Genomic DNA, 21,405 nt, shown 5'->3' with positions numbered 1-21,405 from the left:
GATAGAGTCACAACTCTTGCATGAAAAAGGTCCCTATTCATTCATTTATAGCAAAGAGCAGGATATTTAACCCGGAAAAGTGGTTCCGCCTCACATCCAACTGCACCCCATGGAAGACCAGCTTATTGTGCAGCTACCATCCAGCCATCTTCTCAGATGGTATAGTGAAATACACAGACAAATAAACCAGCTCGTGTGAACAGAATATCGAGATAAACATTCTCTGCAGACTGATGTGTGTTTGATGATGGGAGATGCCCTTACCCGTTGAGGACGAGTCCCTAGTATTTACTTGGGCAAGTGTCTATGAGAAATGCGCGTTCATAAAAATCAGTCCGTCCTCGACGCGTTAACAATTACACTGGCAATGTGGAATGCAGGTGCCACAATTTACCTTTTTTTTTTTTTTATTATTAGAATGGACTTGACATTTGCCGAGCAGACTTGATTCCCAGTAATATTCAGTGTTAGTTGTACCCCATCGCATAAGATAAAGAATAATCATAGTTTATCAGTAAACATTGTCGAGGAAATGGGTTCATGGGCATAATTACTCTCATTATTATTCTTTGTTATCATTCTTTGAGATTATCATCTAACAGATAAATGGTTTAGGAATCAGAATATGTCAGTGAAAAGTTTAATTTGTCTCACTATACAGAAATACCAATAAAAATTGAACTAATTGTAAACATTGTGATAAGCAGATGTTACGTACATTACAAACGTCTTTCAGTTATTATGTTTTACACTTGAAAATAATGTAAGTCAGGATTGTTGTTAATATGGAATGAAACATATAGGTAACATCAGTCCTTTTCTGTTCTTAAGAAGGCAGTCATTATAAGAGATTTGATCTTTACAGCGCATAGCAGGTATTGTTTAGCGTCCTGGTCCAGATATATTCATCGTCTATACAATCAAAATATCCGAAACTCGATTACAACCAAGAAGGCGTGCTATATCATTGTATACTGAGGGTAAGGTTTTATATTGCCAAAATCTTCTTGTGCTTTTAGGCGATCGACAGGCACAACCTCTGATTAATTTCTTCAGCAAACGATACAAACTCCCCGAATCCATTGTTGAACACGTGAGCCGCCATCACATTTGACATTGTCGCTTATGGGAGACTCTCGAATTCTTTCGCAAGAGCCGTTTTTTGGGCGTCATCCCACAAGACCGACACCCACGAATCATACAGCCCACGAGTTCGACATTGAAAACAAGTTCATGAGTCATACAGCTCACGAGTCATACAGCTCGTGAGTTCGACACCAGGCAAAAAGCCCATGAGTTTCAACAGATACAACACGCCTGTCGGGGCTTGATGTGTCGCTCTCGTGGGCCTTGTTAGCTTAGTGTCGAACTCATGGGATGTATGACTCGTGAGCTGTATAATTCATGGGCTGCATGACTCGTGAGATTTATGACTCGTGGGCTGTACGACACTGGGTGTCGGTCTCGTGACGTGCACCCGTTTTTTGTCCACCATGCATATGTCGTATAATAGGGAATTAAACGAACGCTATTACAATATAGATTGCAAGGCACTGTATATTCAAGTGCATGAACTTATAAGAAAGAGAAAGGTCAGTAATTAATCTACCTGTCGTATTTACTTCATCCCTCGTTAACCCAGCATCCTATAATGGCCAGTGTACATTAACTTTAGGCATTAATGGACTATAATACTCTTGTCCTACGCCCAAAGATTAATCCCTATCATACTATTTCTTCTTGCTGGACGAAGATAACACTATAGAACCACACGATTTCAGTGGCAATTTTCCAAATGCTTTGGAAGGCTTAAATGTATTGTAAACCATTTGGAGCAGTGATTGAAATAATAATAATAATAATGTTATTAAAGTTATCACATTTGATGCAATGTTTACGTCAGTTCTATCACAAAACATCCTACCACATAATTCTCCCAAGAAAGCCTGATATATAAGGAGATATCACTATTTTTCTAAATAAAGCATAACAGTAAACGGTTTACAGTACATATTGTAGGTATAATTGTTCACATTTTGTATATTTAACAATCCCTACACGGATAATACTGATCAGCATTATCACATTGGTTGTTTCTATCCCTAGCTGACATTTGTCGTACCTCCTTGGTAGAACTAATTTGAAGCACTAAAGTTTCATCTAATTGTGGATTTAAGAAAAGAAATATAAGCGAGAGAGTGGAGAGGAGGAGAACATTTTAAAGGTGGGCCAAGTCTGATGACAAGAACATCCAGAAGGTTTTCTGTTTTTTCCTCTTTCTGATTTCTTTCTTTATTAGAAGTGTAACAAAAAAGTCAATTTCTTCACATTGCATGCACTTACATGAGGCACCTTTGTCCCTCCCACCCCCCCCCCCCCCCGGTTGGCATGATACTGGGACTCTCAGATTATTCTTGGAATAACCCCCCCCCCCCCCCCGAAATATTTTTCTTTCTTTCTTCCAACTCTCGATATCAATTTTTGCATCATTCTTTGTACTGAAATACTGGTTAAGCACGTTTTTTCATTTCGTATCCTGACACGACGTAATCAAAGTGATTCGTCAAAAGCGACGCAATTTTTATTACCACCGGTTGTAACCCTTTATGTGCTTTGAGTCTCATCTTGCACAGAAAAACCCATATCCTTGTACACACTGTCGAAAGTTCCAGCATAGGAAGGGTTAAGGAAACCTCCAGATGATTTTCAGACTCTGTACATTTGATCAACTATAAATTAGTTGTAGCACTGGGTACAGACTTTCATAGTGATTGGGGTGAGTAAAAAGACACTTTGTATTTAGTAGTTTCGGATCACAAATTAACCATCTGTTTAAAGTCCCGGCAAATTAGCTCGCTTAAAAAAACAGATCAGGGTTTTATTGGGCTATAAGATCAAAAATCGTCGAAACCATAAGATTTCGTCCATTTTTGATCAGTGAAGAGGATAGACGCAAATTATATCTATGATTTATTGTCAATATCTTGTCGATGTTTTATCGATCTATGAGTGTGTCTCGTAATCTTCGTGGTCATTATGAGTCATCTTATGCAGTTTGATCTAGAATTTCCCAATGACGATAATGACTGCATATCTTGATATTACGAGAGAACTATTTTGTTCGTCTTGGCCGGATGTAAGGTGTTCTGTCTTCTATAGAAACCTTTAATGCACTATATAACGGGAAAAATGTATTTTCGTTCAGAGAAAGGATCTGACCAACACCGAGCATAGAGTCGATTCGAAACTAACGGTCTCTTGAAGATATTGCTTTGACAGTCACCAGTGTGCTTTTGGAAATTTAGACTTGAATTAAAAAGAGATGAGTAAAGAATGAATTGCAGAAAATGACGTAAAATGTGAGGAAAAAATATTGTATCATGAGTGTTTGTTTTGTTTATCTGAAATGATAATATTTTTATGACGTGAAATTTGTTAGTATTTCCAGTCTTCTTTTAATCTAAAATGAGGATTTCATATGAAGTGTTCACGCAAGCATCGAGAGTAGAGGCGCGTGTGTGCTTGTGTGAGTGTATGTGCTCTCATTACCTTGGAAACAATAAATAATGAAGTGTACATTCAAGAGCGTTACAACGAAAGTTTCTCGCCAACTAGTGATCAGCCGATAATTGTTACGCCGAAAATGATAATGACAGTGTCAGTTTTATATAGATAGAAAAGAAATATCATTGAGAAGATCTTTCTTGAAAGTTCATGTAAAGCAAGTTTCTAAACGCCTTAACCCTAAAGCCCAAGGGGGGCACATTGTGTCCCCTGCCAGATTTTCATTTGCCACTCTTTCACCCATAATTAGTAATAAGTAATTATTGTTTTGAAATGTTTTTCTTATTATTTCCCTTGTTTTTATGTGATAAAAGCATAAAACAATAGATATAATAGAGATAATTGAAACATTATTTTCCAAAGATTGCCCTTCTATTTTTTACATGGGGGCACAATGTGCCCCTCCCCCTTGGGCCTGTGGGAAGGGTCAAAATAGCTTAGGTTTTATAGGGTTATATAGGGCCTATTAGTCTTTTCATCTATAGGCCTACGCTGAAGCACTAATACGCAATACGCAGACATATCCGCAGAGAGAAAAACATTCAGTGCATGGAGAATACAATATAAACATCATAATCGAAAGACATGGAACCGCATCACCTCAAAAGGCTATTGTATTTCATGTGGTGGAGAGGTGTTTCAGTGGCCTTAGTTTCACTTTCATATTTCGAGATTATTAGTTTAATCACTTTCACATAAATATTCTGGGAAACAGCGCTCCTAGTTTACGTTCCTTGCGGAGTCCTCTCAATTTTTTCAATTCGTTTTAAATTTGGCGACCACATTGAATACATAATTTATTACAAAGAAGTGCAACATGATCATTTTCTCCTGTCAGAAAGCTTTTGAAAGCCTGCGCCTGACAATACCTCATCCACTTTCTCCTGTGCTCTGCTCTTCTCGTTTTTCAAGAGGATTTTCAGTGGTTAAAAGGGAGCGGGGGATGGCTATCAGTGGTACGGTCTCGTACCAACCACATGCAACAAAAAGCCCCTTGCATTCCCTAAGTGTTGGAGGAAAAAAGGAAAAAATCACAGCTGGGAGGCACTAGTCAACATCTCCTTTTGAAAGCTGGACATTGAACAATCTTTGGACATCAAGAAAAGAAAACGAAAATGCTTTTTTTTTTCTTTTGCGATCAAATAAGCAGAAATCTCACAACATGATTAAATTAAGGAGGTAAAGTTTGCACTGAGAAATCCATCAGAAGGAAATCAGAAACAATATGGTTGTTTCTACATAACATTCCACCAATATTTACCGTCAGATCTCTTCCATCATAAATGTTGTAAGTGTAAGAATCATTAATCGTAAGTTAAGGTCATCGTTCTGTTTTTATAACTAATGCAGGATTCGACAACAAGCAGTAGGAATCTTGTCAGCATACAAGGTTTTAGGTTTGTTTTTCGTCCTGTTTTCTATTCTATCTGACTTTCAGATTTTACTCTCAAAAACGAGCTTTAGCTTTGTACACGTCACTTTAAAGGGTGTGTACAGTTCTGGTCGAGGTGAGGATTTAGCTTTTAACGTTTTGCGAGATATTCAGAAACCACTCTATGAGATGTCAAAAAGCATGCAGTTCTATGGGGTATCAAAAGTTTATTCGATGAAAATCGGTTTTGAAATGGCTGAGATATCCAAAAACAAGGTGAAACAAAGAGATCCTAATAAAGTTGTGGCATGTTGCCTTTTATCATTAGCACTTTTTTTGATATCTCAGCCATTTGAAAACCAATTTTCATCAAATAAACGTCGAATCCTTCTTAAAATTACATGCCCTTTCATATTTCATAACAGGCTTTTCATTATCTCACTTAGGAATGTTCAAAACATGAATCCCCACCTCAACCAGTACTGTACAGTCCCTTTAACTGAAAACTAATATTTGTTGCTAATCTTTTTGAGTCCTGTCAGCTTGTGTAATAAAGTTTTGCTAGGGATTCTTAAGTCTTCTATAGGATGATAGACTTGGTCTTGAAGAGCAAAGAGAAAGAGAGAGAAAGAATAATCATACCTTAAAGAGTAATATCCATATAGATTATTACCTCCGGGGGATTCTTATACAGATGTTTATCGAAATGATCAATGTACTATATATTCTCCATAATGCTTATGAAAAAAAAAAAAAAGAAACCCCACCTACATTGGATATTGAAACACCGGACTTGTGAAATACTGGGCATGTCTGCTACAGACAGCTTTCAGCTCTTTCAACCAATTCGCTCGTCACTTCTCTATTTACGATTAATCACAAGATAGTGTTGCACCACAACAAACTGACAGCCCATTTTACGTATATATCCTCGCATAGACAAGAAGTATATGTCAACAGGAGGAAAACAAGGCATTAAGTGATTACCTCTAAAAGCAGAGCGTCCCCGTTCTCTACCGCTTTCTATCATTATTCTTTTACGTACCCCCCCCCCCTTCCCCACCTTGTTTTTTCGTCCATTTCTTCAAAAATCATTTTTACTGTCCTTGTCATTTCTCGAAATGCAGCCAAGGAGATAACCATGTGTGATTTTGAAATCAATTAACACCGAGGCACTGTTCAAATGTATTACAGGATCACTCTTGAAAAACAAACATGTCATCTTGGAAGATTCAATCAACATCTTCTGTTTTGCTCGTGGACAAATCTACATGTCTGATAGCCTCGATTAAATCGATCTGTTGATGTGAGGGGAATCTAGATTTTATTAGGGTAGCACGAAAATAAAAATATTCAAAATAAAAAAAAATACACAAGATTCAAAACAAATGGGGATAAACATTTTACCTTACACTGTCTTCATCCAGAATGTACAATAAACAACAGTTCCATCTAACAGACTTAACATCAAAGTATAGGCCTACACAGGCCTAACTCCTGCTAAATAAGCGGTGATAATAGTTATAGTAGCAATGATTTTTTTTTTTTTTTTTTTTACGACGAACTCAATTATCTGAACTAATTAACTGAATTAGCAGCAAGGTAGGCTCAAAGGGAAAGGCTTATATTGATGGAAAAAATAAAGAGCAAATAAGTGTAGATGATGATAATGTAAACGATGGAATAAATGAATACAAAAGAATTACATGCACAGTAAAATGTTGGGAGTGAGAGGATTACAAACCGGCAAAAGTTGCGAGTGTCAACGAGTTAGGCACTCTAGAATTCTTCACTAAACCTCATCCTGTTTACTTCAAATATTTAGTTAATTTGGAGTATATCAGCTTCTTCTTACAGAGTTTTCTAGAAAGAATATACGAATAATTATGTATACATGTGGCCAAAAATGTCTCTAGATGATGGCAAATTAATCAGAATTCAAATCTAAATAGTTTATATCATATTTTTTCTCCTTCTTTAGTATTGAAATTACGCATAAAAGTATGTATTGCAGTATTTATATCACGAATAAACGTCAGGTTCGATACCCACTGCTTCCTTTTCCCGACATGTCTGTTATAGTACAAAAGCAGTTGCGATCTTACAAATACATTTGCACAAAGGGAGACAACTGATTAAAATCTTTCATGGCACATCTTTACCCTTCTATTTAAATAATCCTTAGATTTCATATATTTCATATATTATTCTCTTTTGAAGAAAAAAAAAGATTTACTGGCGATCAGAATCGAGAGCATGAGAAAATAGAACGAACACACAAACACAGTTCATCCTGTTTTGAATGAATGACTTTTCTTTTTCAGTATAAACGCCCCCACAGTCTCCATTTTGAGGAACACCTCCCAGCATTATTTTTGATACAACGTATTCCATATGCCAGCTACCAGTGGCCATGCACCCGATCATTCAAATGGTTCATAGAGTTTCCAGGTGTGATGTCATGGTCATTTATTGCTATGGAAACTATAGTCCTCAACAACCTCATCTGACCCGAGTGCTTAAACTCGGGTCTGCGCGGTTCCATCCCAAGCTATAAGAAAAGACTGTGGTACTGTGTGGGTCACATTAAAAGTTGGATTCCATGCAGTAAGTACAACCCTGTTAGAAACAAAACAAAACAAAACAAAACAAAACAACACAACACAATATCAAGTAAATGGGAAAGCTTTAGACAGAATTCTACGCAAATGCTCAACAAAGGTTTGAATCACATCATTGCGCGTATGGGCACCAAATCTATTGCCCCATCACGGCGTGCACGACAACACTCCCCGCTGCATGATTACTCTTATTTCCAGAGGCTGTATTCCCCCTGATCAAGAAAATAATCCATATCTGAAGCATAATGACAGCCACAGTTACAATAACAGATTCATCTTTTACGGTCACATTTGCAAAGAGCGCGTTGAGAAATAATATTCATGTATGAGCAATCCTGCTCAAGTATATAAATCCGAACAAAGCATGGAAAATGAAGTCACCCAACCATCATAATTCCAGATTTTAGCAAACGCTGTCGATCGGTACCTTCATTTCGCCGTGATTCGCAGGCAATGTTTTTATTCATGATCAAAAAAAAAAAAAAAAGAATCGATGTCACGTTATAAATAAAGGTTTGTCTTGCCTCCCATTTTGTGTAGCTTTTTGCCTGGCTAAGATTTTAAATACCCGTTCCTATAACCTTTAGTCTGAGTAGACAGAATCACAATAATAATCGCCTTCTCTGAAGCAGATTCAGGACAGGAGGGATAATCCCTCACAGCTAGTATATAGGCGGATGATATGCGTCTTGATAAATCAGCTCCCAGTACAAAATTCACTAATGGAAGAAAATATAGAAAGGGTTCTTCACGGGATTTTCAAGGGGCTTTCGAAAGTCTTGTGATCAAACACAAAAATTGAATTTTATGCAACGAGTCGTTGCAACGGCTTTATTTGTCACTTTAATCATGGACAAAAACAGATGCCGTTGTTGTTGAAGATCTGATAAGACACCTTCTTGTTTTTCATACTAAAGTCGTCTTCAACTCAGAGTGATGTTCGCTTGAATGGTTTTAAAGATTTTATAGATTGGCAGAGTTCAACACATTCTATTTACTTCAGAACATTACCATCAGTTAAAATTGAAAAGTTAAATCAAATCATGATTCTGCCCTGGTTTTTGTGGGAAGGGTTATCAATACCAATTTATTTACCCCTCCCCCCCCCCCCCAAAAAAAAAAAGAAAAGAAAAGAGAGAAATATTTGGTTTCGCAGCTGCTTCGTATATAAATCGAAGTGTACGCGTAAAAATCAAAACATATTATGTGAGAAAAAAAAAGACTGTAGTGAAAGCACTGTTGAGGAAGCAAAACAAGGATAAGGCAAATTAGTGTAAAAATGATTTCCACATTATATTTGTATACTTTGTTTGTTATTTGATACTTTGTTTTTGAACATTCATGTGTAAACTATTAATATCGTTTCACTAAAACTATGTACTTTATCTCGTACATGTACTACTTATTTGACCAAATTGTATTTTTTCCGTGAAAATTTAGAAATGCAAAATTGATTTCAAAACAGTTTCATTGTTACGCCCTGTAGCACTGGTAATGCTCAACTTAGAGAAAAGAATTCTGGCTATCTCAAGAATGTAATGATACTTTGGCGAAACTGCTACAATTAAATACTGTATAAATAATCTATTCGATTTCATATTCTTCTGCTTCTCATTCAATTTATATACTGCTTCCATTTTGCATCATAGATTTTCAGTTGAATACCTAAGTCGGCATGTATTTAGTTAATTTGGCAGGAAATGTGAAAGGTTAGGATCAAATTAGGTACACGTACATCAATCCTTATCTGTCATTACTCGCGAAACGACTCCCTTAGCATTATGACTGAAATTACAGAGAGAGTAGAAGACTTGTCAGTTACCATGGGAAATCACCAATGCGACCTCACACCCTCATCTACCTCTATTTGTCCTTTGCCTCGTTTTGTTTTCTCGCATCAGTCCAAGTCGAATGAAACTCCCGACTTCACGTAATTCGCTGCTTGTGGGACGTACTGTTATACCGGACGAGAATTAAAACCCGTATTCCCTTTGACGGGTCAATTTACATCAAGACTCGATGAAGCCCCCAAGCAGCACAATAAATGAACGTGGTACGTGTTTCACCCATGGGGCTTAATCTTGGCGCTGTTTAAAACAAACAGAGGATAGGACGTATCTCCCTATCCATTATCATGTGGACAGTTCTCTGCAGGAGTATACAAACGACCATGTTGTACCCCCCCCCCATGAACAAAGACAAAAAGTTTATCAAAACTATTACCAGATTTTTTTTTTTTTTGCGCCAACCGTATACCATGGCTTAAACCTTAGGTTAATATATTTAGCATAGTTTTCATTTTACAACACTGCTGATTAACTTGTTTTTCATAGTTTAACAGTTGCCATCAGTACGTACAATGATATCTCTACCACTGTCATTGATCTACCATGTTACTGTTAATGATATTATCGACATTATGTTATTTGTTGTATTCGTCCTTATTAATTAATTGACCAATTATGGACGTGCGGCTAAATAAATAAGTATACAAGCAATAATGATACGTAATATCAATGCTAATGATATTACAAAATTATCATTATTATTATTATCATCATTATTATTATCATCATTGTTGTTGTTATCATCATCACTGTTATTATTATTATTGTTGTATCATTATTATCATTATCAACATCATCATCATTACTACTACTTCTACTACTACTACTCATTGTTTATCGCATACAGCCACTGTCTAAATAATTTTCACGCATGCATCAATTAAGACTTTTAATCTGAATCTAATGATTTATAACAAATAAAGACAGAGTAAACTGACCAGAAAGAATATAAATTATTAGTGGAAAAGTGAGCAAAGAAAATGGGATTCCATCGGGATTCGAACCCGAGACCTCCGGATTGCTAGACCGGTGCTCTACCGACTGAGCTATAGAAAGCCCTAGTGCAGTGTTCGTCCCAGAAACCCTTAATTCTCGAGCATTGAGAATTAAGGGTTTCTGGGACGAACACTGCACTAGGGCTTTCTATAGCTCAGTCGGTAGAGCACCGGTCTAGCAATCCGGAGGTCTCGGGTTCGAATCCCGATGGAATCCCATTTTCTTTGCTCACTTTTCTAATGATTTATGTAAGAAGATTGTGTCCCTGAATATCAAGTAAAATGTCTTCAAGGCTTTCTCGCAGTGACAAACCAAGGAGGTGGGACAAACTCAGTAAGTCTTGCTGAGCAATGTTGTGTGTAATCATACCGACCCCTCTAGTATGAGGCATGTCCCTCGGATAGGACATAAAATGGAGGTCCCGTTAGTGAGAGAGTGAAGATCCCGCTTCATTTATTCATCGCAAAGAACAGGGTGCCCCAAATACTTTCAACTGGACCCCATTGTGCAGCTGAATATGGGCTATGTAGCCATCTTGTCAGATGGAAAATGAAAACACAAAACAAACACATTTTCTCTGAGGATAGAATTTCACGTGGAGACATTCGACGGATTTGTCTGTGGCAGGATGGAGACAAAGTAATATACCAACACTAAACTATCTTTTTTTTTTTTTTCGATGACAGGAGTAATGAGTAGCCCCACTATAGTTATCTGTGTAATTCTTCATTTTTCCCGTCTTGCTCTCTCTCTCTCTCTCTCTCTCCCTCTCCCTCCCCCCCCCCTTTCTCTATCTCTCTAATCTGTGTCTCTTTCCTTTCATCTCCCTTCTCTCCTTCCTCTCCGCTATCACAGAAATTTTGTGTTGTACCACACTTGAAATGAGGGCGCTGTTGTAGCTCAGATAACTGACTCTTGAACCTCCGTGTTTCTGGATCGAGTCTACTGACAGCTGTTGCGCCCTCAGGGAAACCACTCTATCCTAACTAGCTTTTTTACATCCACGCTCGAGATATGTTTTTGTTTTTTTTTTGTGATTACAAATTAGGGCATTAAATCATTTCGTATTTATACCAGCCCGAAGAGTCAACCGATGATCGTGAGCTTCGATGCCTGTATTTGGCTGACCGGTGCTTCTCGTGTTTTTCGTGGGTACCCTGATGTGCACCGTATGAATTGGACTACTCATGCCATGAATCCACACGCTACAGGGTCTGTATAGCCCCTTTTACACTTTCACGGATCGCATCACGGATGACCACGGATCGTCGATCTGGGACCATCCGTACTGTTTCCGGCATGACCGTGTTGACTCCGTGAAGTCATCCGGCATTACCCTTGATCATCCGTCATCAGTTCAGTTCAGTTCAGTTCAGTTTTTATTTCTGCATTTCAAAATCAATACAAATCCACAAATCAACAAAATACTTACATAGTCATTTACACAGCTAATATTCGTAACGTTTGGATCTTACATACATTTTTTTTTTCAAGAACGAATGTCATATTATGAAAGGAAGCAATAGGAAATGATAAAAATGAAATGCAGGGGACCATCATCATAAGCTAAGCTTGACGAGGAAGATGGCCCCAGGTAAAGAGATACATAAAGAAAATCTTGCCACTCACTGAGTGGGGGGTAATTGTGCAAAGGGCACAACGAAGAGATACATAAAGAAAATCTTGCCACTCACTGAGTGGGAAGTAAATTGTGCGAAGGGCGTGCGGTGCAGTGCGGTGTGCATTGTGTTGGGATGAATCTTGGTTTGTACGTTGAGTGTTATTTTGTGTATCAGTGTGATGAGGTGAATATTACTTCAGTTATGGCCGTGAACTCATTGTTTAGGGTGTTTGTTGACCAGGTGGTATGAATATTTTTATGTGTCAGAAGTATACTGGATTATGAGGGTGTTTTTTAGTTCTCGTTTAAAAATGTTCAACGACGTACGTTGTTTTAAATTAGGGGGTAAAGAATTCCAAATATCTGGTCCATTGTGCTTTAAAGATTTTTGAGCTAAAATGATTCTGGGGTTTTCGAGATGGTAATCGGACGACTGACGTGTTGGATATGAATGAACGGTGAAATTTGGAGTGAAGAAGCCATCAAAAATTTTTGGAAGACAATTAAATGTATATTTATACATAAAAACAGCAGTTTGAAAGGTGTGAAGATCCTCAATTTTCAATGTTTTTAGTTGATGAAATAGGGGATTGGATGGGGATAAGTAACGGGAATTGGTAATCAAACGTACAGCACGTTTTTGGAGAGTAAGAATTGGATTAATTTTAGTTGAGCCACAGTTTCCCCAAACGATATTGCAGTATGTGATATGTGGTAAGATCAATGCATTGTATAGAATAGTCAGGGAATTTTGAGAAATGAAGTTTTTCAGTCGATATAAAATTCCTACAGTTCTTGAGACAGACGTGTGGATATTATGAATGTGATCGTTCCAAGTTAAACTCGAGTCAATTGTGATTCCTAAAAATTTAGTAGATCTTACTTCAGTTAAAGATAATCCATCAATATTGATATTATAACTGCTGTTAATGTTCTGTGAAGCAGTAGGTTTGAAACGTATAAAATTTGTTTTAGAGACATTAAGGGATAATTTATTACATATAAACCATCGGGAGACTTTGTCTATTTCCGTGTTCAGAGTATTAAACAGTGTTTCGAGGTTCTCATGGGAGTAAAAAATATTAGTATCATCCGCAAAAAGTATAAATTTAAGAGTTTTTGATGTATTTATTATATCATTAATATATACAAGGAACAGTAGGGGGCCAAGAATTGATCCCTGGGGAACACCACATACAATATTAGAATTCGGAGATTTAGATGACTTAAATAGTACATATTGCTTTCTGTTGGATAAATAATCAATAATCCAAGAAAGTGCTAAACCACGAATACCATATCTTTTTAATTTGTAAATTAATATATCATGATCTATGGTATCAAAAGCCTTTGATAAATCCATGAAAATTCCTATAAAATGTTTTTTATTTGCAAAAGATTCAGTAATCTTATCTAACAATTGAATTATAGCTAAATCGGTGGAATGGCCCTTTCTAAATCCAAACTGATTAGGTATAAGTAGGTCATTTACATGAAGAAAAATGTACAGGCGTTTATGAATAATTTTTTCCAGAATTTTAGAAATACTAGGTAATAACGATATTGGTCTATAATTTGTTAAAAGAGAAGGGTCGTCTTTTCTTTTGAAAATTGGAACTACTTTCGCAATTTTTAATGAGTTCGGGCATATTCCAGAAGACAGTGAAAGATTGAAAATGTAAGATAAAGGTGTGGTTATTTGTTTGATGATTTTCTTCAGTATATAAACACTTATTTCATCATGGCCACTAGATCTACTTGGCTTTAATCTGTTAACAATCTCCAGTATTTCTTCCTCATCTGTTGGGGTAAAGAAAAGGGATTTGTCGCAGTTTGGTGGAAGAAATTCAGTAAAGTTTGAATGAACATGTTTGTTTTTTATTTTTGAAGCTAATTGGGGGCCAATATTTACGAAGTATGAGTTAAAAGCATCAGATATTTCATCAGGGTTTATGAGTTCTTTGTTGTCATTATAAAAAACGGACGATGTTTCCTTATTATTTTTACCTGTTATTTCATATATAGTTTCCCATAAACCATTTACGTTATCCTTTTGATTATCAAACTTATCGGAATAATACATTTTACGAGAAATACGAATCAAATTACTGAGTATATTTCTATACTTTTTGTAATCTGTAAAATGTTTTGTATTGTGGGTAGTAATCGCCAGTTTATACAATTTATTACGGGTTTTTATTGAATTGATGATTCCCTTTGTAATCCAGGGATGTTTGTTCTTTCTGCGTGTTTTTTTCTTAACTAAAGGAATGTTTTTTCGATAATAATATAAAAGTTTATCTAAGAAAATATCATAAGCTTTATCGGCGTTATTTTGAAGATACACTTCTTGCCATTCTTCCTTCACTAAATCAAGATTAAGTAATTCAATATTCTCGTCTGATTCTTTTCTGTACATTATCGGCCTGGGTTTTGAAATACTTTTGACGTTTTCAGAATAACGAAGAATAATAAATATCGGTAAATGATCAGATATATCATAATATAAGATACCATTAATGAATTTATTTACAGAAAAGTTATTAGAAAAAATATTATCCAACAAGGTTTTAGATGTTTGGGATATTCTTGTTGGGTTATCAATATGGGAATGGAAAGCATATGAAAAAAGAATAGTTTTTAATTTTACCGCTAAAGTATCTATTTTCGTCATGTCAATATTATAGTCGCCCATAATATAAATTTCCTTATTTTCTTGTGTAATCGTGTTGAGGCATTCATCAAAATTTTCTAAAAACATTTCGGTTTTATGATTTGGTGGCCTGTATATAACACCAATTATCTTATTTTTCATTTTATCATTAATGATTTCCACAAACAGGCTTTCACAACCTTCAATATCAATATCAGTTCTTATTTTTACTCGCAATTCGTTATATATATATAGGGCTACCCCTCCCCCTCTACCTCTCTTACGATCAGAGCGAAATATTTTATATCTATCAAGGCTAAACAAATTTGGAGACATGTGCCCTAGCCAAGTTTCAGTTATACCGATTGCGGAAAAGGGAAAATTTTGTAAAGAAACGAGAAGGAGTAATTCAAATGAATCAAAATTTTTGTTTAAGCTTCTAGCATTCCAGTGGAATAAGCTAAAATCTTTAATGGGGTTATAATTAGTGTCATCATTCCTATTTGTGGAATTGCTACAGGAATTATTAACATGACTTGCAGTGGAATCAAGTGAAGATTGGAACATATTATTGAAATCCGAAATAGTGTAGTATTTACTGTGATTACTTATGATACCCTGGTCAGGATGATCGTTGTTATGAGTCATGAGGATTTGAGTGCAAAGTTGAGAATGGTTGTTCTGGGGCCATGTATTTTGTGTAGTACGTTGCAATATCTGTGCGTGAATGTAAATGTGAGTGTGTGCATGTGTGGGGGTGTGCAGTGCATGTGCGTTGATAATAACAATAATGATACTGATACATTTTTACGTTATACAATAGAACAAATATTACATCATATAGTCTCGCTAAATTTATGTCTACAAAAGTAAATGGAATCCTCCTACACTTAACGTTGGTGAGGTAAATTCGTATGCGTAATATGAAATAACAATGATTATAAAAGAAGACAAGGCGCTTCTATGGTAATAACAGAAATATAATTACTCCAATAATAGCATACGAACGAGGTGTTCTAACAGTTAAGGTAAAAAAAAAATTAGATTGGTTGTTTTACAGAGTCATGCTGACAAGCCCCTTCGAACGTCTATGCATTTACGTAGAGATAGTTTGTGAAGGTGAGACATGAAAGAGGAATGTACATCTGGAGAAAAATTCTTGTGTCAAACTACAATGAAAGGGTTCACAAGTTTACAAGAGTGCAAACGGAACATTCTTGAGTGATTTATAACTGTGCACGGACACAGTCTTGACAAAAATAAAGAATTTTTATGTTATACAATAGAACAAATGTTACATCATGTAGTCTCGCTAAATTTATGTCTACAAAAGTAAATGGAATCCTCCTACACTTAACGTTGGTGAGGTAAATTCGTATGCGTAATATGAAATAACAGTGATTATAAAAGAAGACAAGGCGCTTATATGGTAATAACAAAAATATAATTACTCCAATAATAGCATACGAACGAGGTGTTCTAACAGTTAAGGTAAAAAAAAAAAATTAGATTGGTTGTTTAACAGAGTCATGCTGACAAGCCCCTTCGAACGTCTATGCATTTACGTAGAGATAGTTTGTGAAGGTGAGACATGAAGGAGGAATGTACATCTGGAGGAAAATTCTTGTGTCAAACTACAATGAAAGGGTTCACAAGTTTACAAGAGTGCAAACGGGACATTCTTGAGTGATTTATAACTGTGTACGGACACTGTCTTGACAAAAATAAAAAAAAGATTCATTCTGTATACATTATCTACTGGTAGTTTAGGAAAATCCAGACCAATTGAATTTGTCCCGATCGTCAAAAACATCAGCCGTTTGTTTATCTTATACAAAATTTTTAGAATCTGATTTAAATGTAAGCTGGTATGTTGTTTAATTCGTCAGAAGCGGAAATAAATGATACTCTGCTGATCAATAGTGCTCTATGGGGTAGAAGTTCAGTTTAAACAAAAACAAAAAACAAAAACAAAACAAAACAAAACAAAACAAAAAAAAAACCAAACCAAGATGTCGCCAACTGATGTCATTGTCAATATCAAGGTTGAAAGGTAAGTACAGTTTAGGTATAATCAGATATGCACGTAAATAGAAAGTCTTTCCGGTAATGCAGCGGCGCCGGCAGGGCCCGGCATTCGGACGAAAGGGTCATAACAAGATAAAAAAAAAAAGAATATCTCAGTTGCTATTACTGAGTCATGCTGCTTAACCCCTGCCAACGACTGTGCACTAACGGAGAGAAACTTTGTGCAAAGTTCATGCATTCTAAGTAGTAATATGACAATAATAAAATTATATTTCATTAAATCCAAATGGAATGATGTGGTGGGTGTAAATCCACGAAGACCTCTTTAAGAAAGAGAAAAGAAATGTGTTAATTTTGGTTTTGCCCCTTTGACTTTGATTTGTTTTACGGGGGGGGGGGAAACAAAGCAACGATAAAAGAAAGCTCTTCCACATAATAAAGACATTCGTCGTGGATTTGTGCTCAAACATGCGACAAATGATATAAAACGTTGTTCGTTGTACATGATTTTCTGCGTATTTCGTTGGTATACTGTACTCCCTTGAGTACTCCCTTGAGTCATGTCCGCGGAAAAAAATAAGCTTGCTTAATTTTTCATCCCGGACATCACGGATGAAAATCAATACGAACTCTTCCTTGTTGGCACCGTCTACTCCGTGTTGCCTCCGTATTCCTTCCGGGACAATCCGTGAAGACATCGGGACGTCCGTATTAGCATCGGCTCCATCCGGGATGAAAAATTCGTGTATTTTGCCAATACAAGCTTATAAAGTCCATCAAATTTGTTCACATCTTCCCCATCAGTACAGCCATCAACTCCTCATGCTGTTTGTATAATGGTCGCCTGAGAAGCTTCAGTGACCCACACACATTTCCTTGATTTTTTTTTTTTTTTGTGTGTGTGTGTGTGTGTTTTGATTTTTTTTTTTTTTTTTGCTTTGTTTATATCATGATGTTCCCGCAAAATGAGAGTTTGCAACTAGAGATTTGCCGTGATGTCGACAAGCCGAGGCGTATAAGGCTACTGTAGATTTTGTGGTGTGCTTGTTATTAGCTCTGGATGCATGTTACCCGAGAATAACTGAAGTATCAAAAGCAAAAGTAAATGTTATCTGTCAACATTTTAGGGATATCCGTGTAAAAACCGCGAAGGGATCCAGTTGCATCCGTGCTCTTCCTTGATATCCGTGTTAGCTCCGCATCGTTTCCGCTGTGGTCCGCGTTCGTTCCTTGTCTGTCCGTGTAGGCACCGTACTTGTCCGTGTAGCCTCCGTACTTGTCCGTGTAGACATCCAGTTGGGATCATATTCACACCGGCATTGAGAGGAAAATCGATATTTTGCATGCCGGAACACAACGGATGACGATCCGTGAAAGTGTAAAAGGGGCTTAAGAGAATAAGGGGGAAATATATTTTAGAGCTACATTTGGCACTTTTGTGAGAAAAATCCATCTTAACTTTCTCATTAGTCAATTAAAGGTTGTCGAACTAAAGGCTTTAACGGCTGATCTAATTATTCGTGTCTTTTTTTCCCTCTCCTAGCTGCTGTGGGTCGCTATGGAGCATAGCAAGCATTGGTATCAACCGTTATGTGGCGATTTGTCACCGGAACCTTTACAACCGGATCTACACTCCCCGCACGATGGTGTTCCATCTAGCCCTGATCTGGTCTATCTGCTTTCTGGCTGACATCCCTAACTTCTTCGGCATGGGCGACCACGAGTTCGACCCCGTGCTCCTCGTCTGCACCTTCGACTACCGCGAATCGTATAACTACAACATTTTCCTCTTCATCTTCGCGTTCTGTCTCCCGATGGTGTTCATTGTGTTCAGCTACTTCAAGATCTACACCTATGCGCAGTCCGTATCGAAGGAGCTGCATAGGATAAGGACAGGTAATTATTTTTGTTGCTTTCTTTTCACGTTTTATATACCTATCTATTAAAACATAAAGGATAAAAACAATGAAACCAGTATGCAAGAACGGGGTTTTTTGAGCTATCAAAAATGAATATCATTTGAAAGTTATGTGTTTTAGAACAATTTTCATTTTAATTTATGTGTTAATTCCAATACGGTTAATAGAAAAGCATGGTGAAATTTATATGAAATATAGGAAAATGTCCAGCAGACGTATGACGTCATACATAATACTAGCGCTCATGGTTTATCAATGGCAGGGTAAACGATGACATTTGGTTTTATGGTGACGCCTACGTAGACGTAATTGAAATATTTGAAGTGGAGGTTGGTATCTCACTTTATGTTCTTTTTTCGTTTGGCCCTGGTCAGGGGAAGGCAATTGCAAGGTGAAGACTCACTCGAAGATTCGAACCACGGACCGACGTCTACTGCGAACCATCCTCATGCTCGTCGTCTTCTTCTGCATCATGTGGGCACCATTCTCTCTCATCGTGGTCATCGACCGCGACAATTCCTTCTCGCCGCTCGTCTTCATCCTGGCCGCCAGCCTCTCGCACACCAACTCCAGCATCAACTGGCTTCTCTACTGCGCCACCAACAAGCACTTCCGGGAAGGCTACCGTCTCTTTATCCTGACCGTGTGCTGCTGCGGCCGGCTGACCCGAGACAAGGAGTCGCTCAGGATGCGAGGGGTTGGAAAGTTCCTCAGTCGGCGGACCAACGAGTCGACGTCGAGAGAATCGTCGCGAACCAACACGGCAATGCTTAAGAGCGTGGAAGACCAACTCTAGGCCAACCATTCATCAGAAGATAGATCGGCTAGAGCAGATGGCGTCATCTGAATCTAGTTGTCATGGCAACTTAACTCACCATGGATGAGGAGAGAGCACTAGTAGCACTTTTGCCCACAGGCACTTGCACGCTACCAACCTTATGGTGCGTTGTGATGACGTTCGAAAGATGATGACAAGCAGCCATGCAGAGCAAAAATCCCATGCCACTTTGCAGATTCCCATTACTCTCAAACATTAAACATAATTTTGCACATGACACGTTTAATACAAACGTTCACAGGCTGATTAAATTCTGTTTTGCAGGTAGATGTTTCCTCAAGGATATGCAGTCATCACACGAGATTTGAGTAGGGTGATGCAAATTTTTTTGCATACTTTCCTGTATCGACATTTCGATGGAGAAGTCTGAACAGAATTATGGGTAAAGTTGTACGTCAGAAGAAGTATAGGCAACACTATAGCTGTTTATAGTATCAGCTTTTACTTTGCACTTTCATTGCACTACTTACATTTGTTTCTTGAAAATGTGTACGTGTGTGTGTGTGTGTGCGTGTTCACGGGAATGAGTGCATAACCTGTGGATGTATCCTTTTATTGTATATCTAAGTAATGAATTTTGTGTATAGTTCCCAGGGTTAACTTATATACCGTATACTTTCTAAGTTTGTTGCTGTTGTTTTTTGTTTGTTTGTTTTTTGGTGTGTATTTTAAAAGGAGTTGTAATGAGATTCTTTCTCCAGTTCAGTATAGTCACCCATTTTTAAAGTAGTTTACAACGACTTTATTTTGGTGTATTGATGTTTCAATTAATGTATGGATGATTGATTCTCATATAGAACTTAATTAATTACAGGCTATTCTATCCACCGGGTACTTAGTCAATGCACTTTAAACGTAAAACTCAGTATATGCATATTCAGCGGTTATTACGTCGGACAAGCTTGCAACAGCCTCCTGGTTATCAGAAGTCACATTACATGTCATGAAAGTATGCATAACATTTGAATGTGTTAATGAGGCAGTCTATTGTGGTGTCCATATTATGGTACTGATCAACAACCAATCAGCTTCGAGTATTTTAGGTTGGTACAATAGTGACTGTAAATATAGCGCAATAAACTTGAATTAGATCTTTATAGCAATGGAGTTTGGAGATTCAAATCTGATTAATTGCAAAGTCCGTTGTTGGTATATTGACATTCATGTCTTTATCACTGCAATGTGATAATTTACGTTTAATGAATGTACGGACATTTCTCTACAACTTCTAGATATCATTTCACATAGTTAAACACTGCTGTATAGTTTTCACAACCAAAGGGGACTAAATCTGCAACAGTTACAAATCAACCATGAACAAATTTAACAGCTGCTAGATTTGTGATTGTCTGGAATGATTATTGGTCGCTGAGTCCCGTCGTCACGTATAAATTGTGCAGACGATCAGTCCGGTGATCAATCGTCTGCAAAGATTATCTGATACAGTCGAATGAATCCACTGCGGATGAATACTGCCAAATAAGTCTCACTTTGGCTTGCCATACAATTTTCATAGAAGATTTGTTTCTAGCTAACTTTCTGGAAAGACATTTCGTCTTCGTGGACGATTAGTGTGGCTGGCTGGCAAGATTAATGAGTTTTCTCGTCGTTGAGATGAATGTAAGTATCCAATGCACAGCGCGTAGAAAACAAACGCCCGTCCGCGTATGTAGACATACGCACATTCAATAAAAGCGCCCATTAATGATAGTCGTAGACAGGGAGATGTGACCATAATTATTTCTTCATGTTACGCAAATTCAACTTAAGCACTTTGTTCTCAATATCCTAGAAGTGACCTGACTTATTTTGACCTTTGTGATCTTCGTGAAAATCGCTGCTACTGTCATTACCTTTAAGGCTCGACATCCGAAGAAATTGGATTCGTCTTCAGGACGAAATCTGTATCATTATTCTCTGTCTCAATCGAATTGTGTTTTCCCTAA

At 37.2% G+C, this 21,405-nt stretch overlaps 1 protein-coding gene across 1 annotated transcript in view; it reads left to right on the top strand.

Moving 5' to 3' along the window:
- LOC140237820 (melatonin receptor type 1A-like) overlaps nucleotides 1-19,417 on the top strand; it is a 43,582-nt gene extending 24,165 nt beyond the window's left edge. Inside the window, exons 2-3 of the mRNA XM_072317749.1 lie at nucleotides 18,246-18,598; nucleotides 18,996-19,417. Coding sequence (XP_072173850.1) covers nucleotides 18,246-18,598; nucleotides 18,996-19,417 — 775 coding nt within the window. The remainder of the gene's footprint in view (nucleotides 1-18,245; nucleotides 18,599-18,995) is intronic.
- The last annotated feature ends 1,988 nt before the right edge of the window (nucleotides 19,418-21,405 follow it).

The sequence above is a fragment of the Diadema setosum genome, chromosome 14 (assembly GCF_964275005.1).
Source record: "Diadema setosum chromosome 14, eeDiaSeto1, whole genome shotgun sequence".
NCBI classification, from domain to species: domain Eukaryota; kingdom Metazoa; phylum Echinodermata; class Echinoidea; order Diadematoida; family Diadematidae; genus Diadema; species Diadema setosum.
This window is presented reverse-complemented; position numbering and strand designations above follow the sequence as displayed.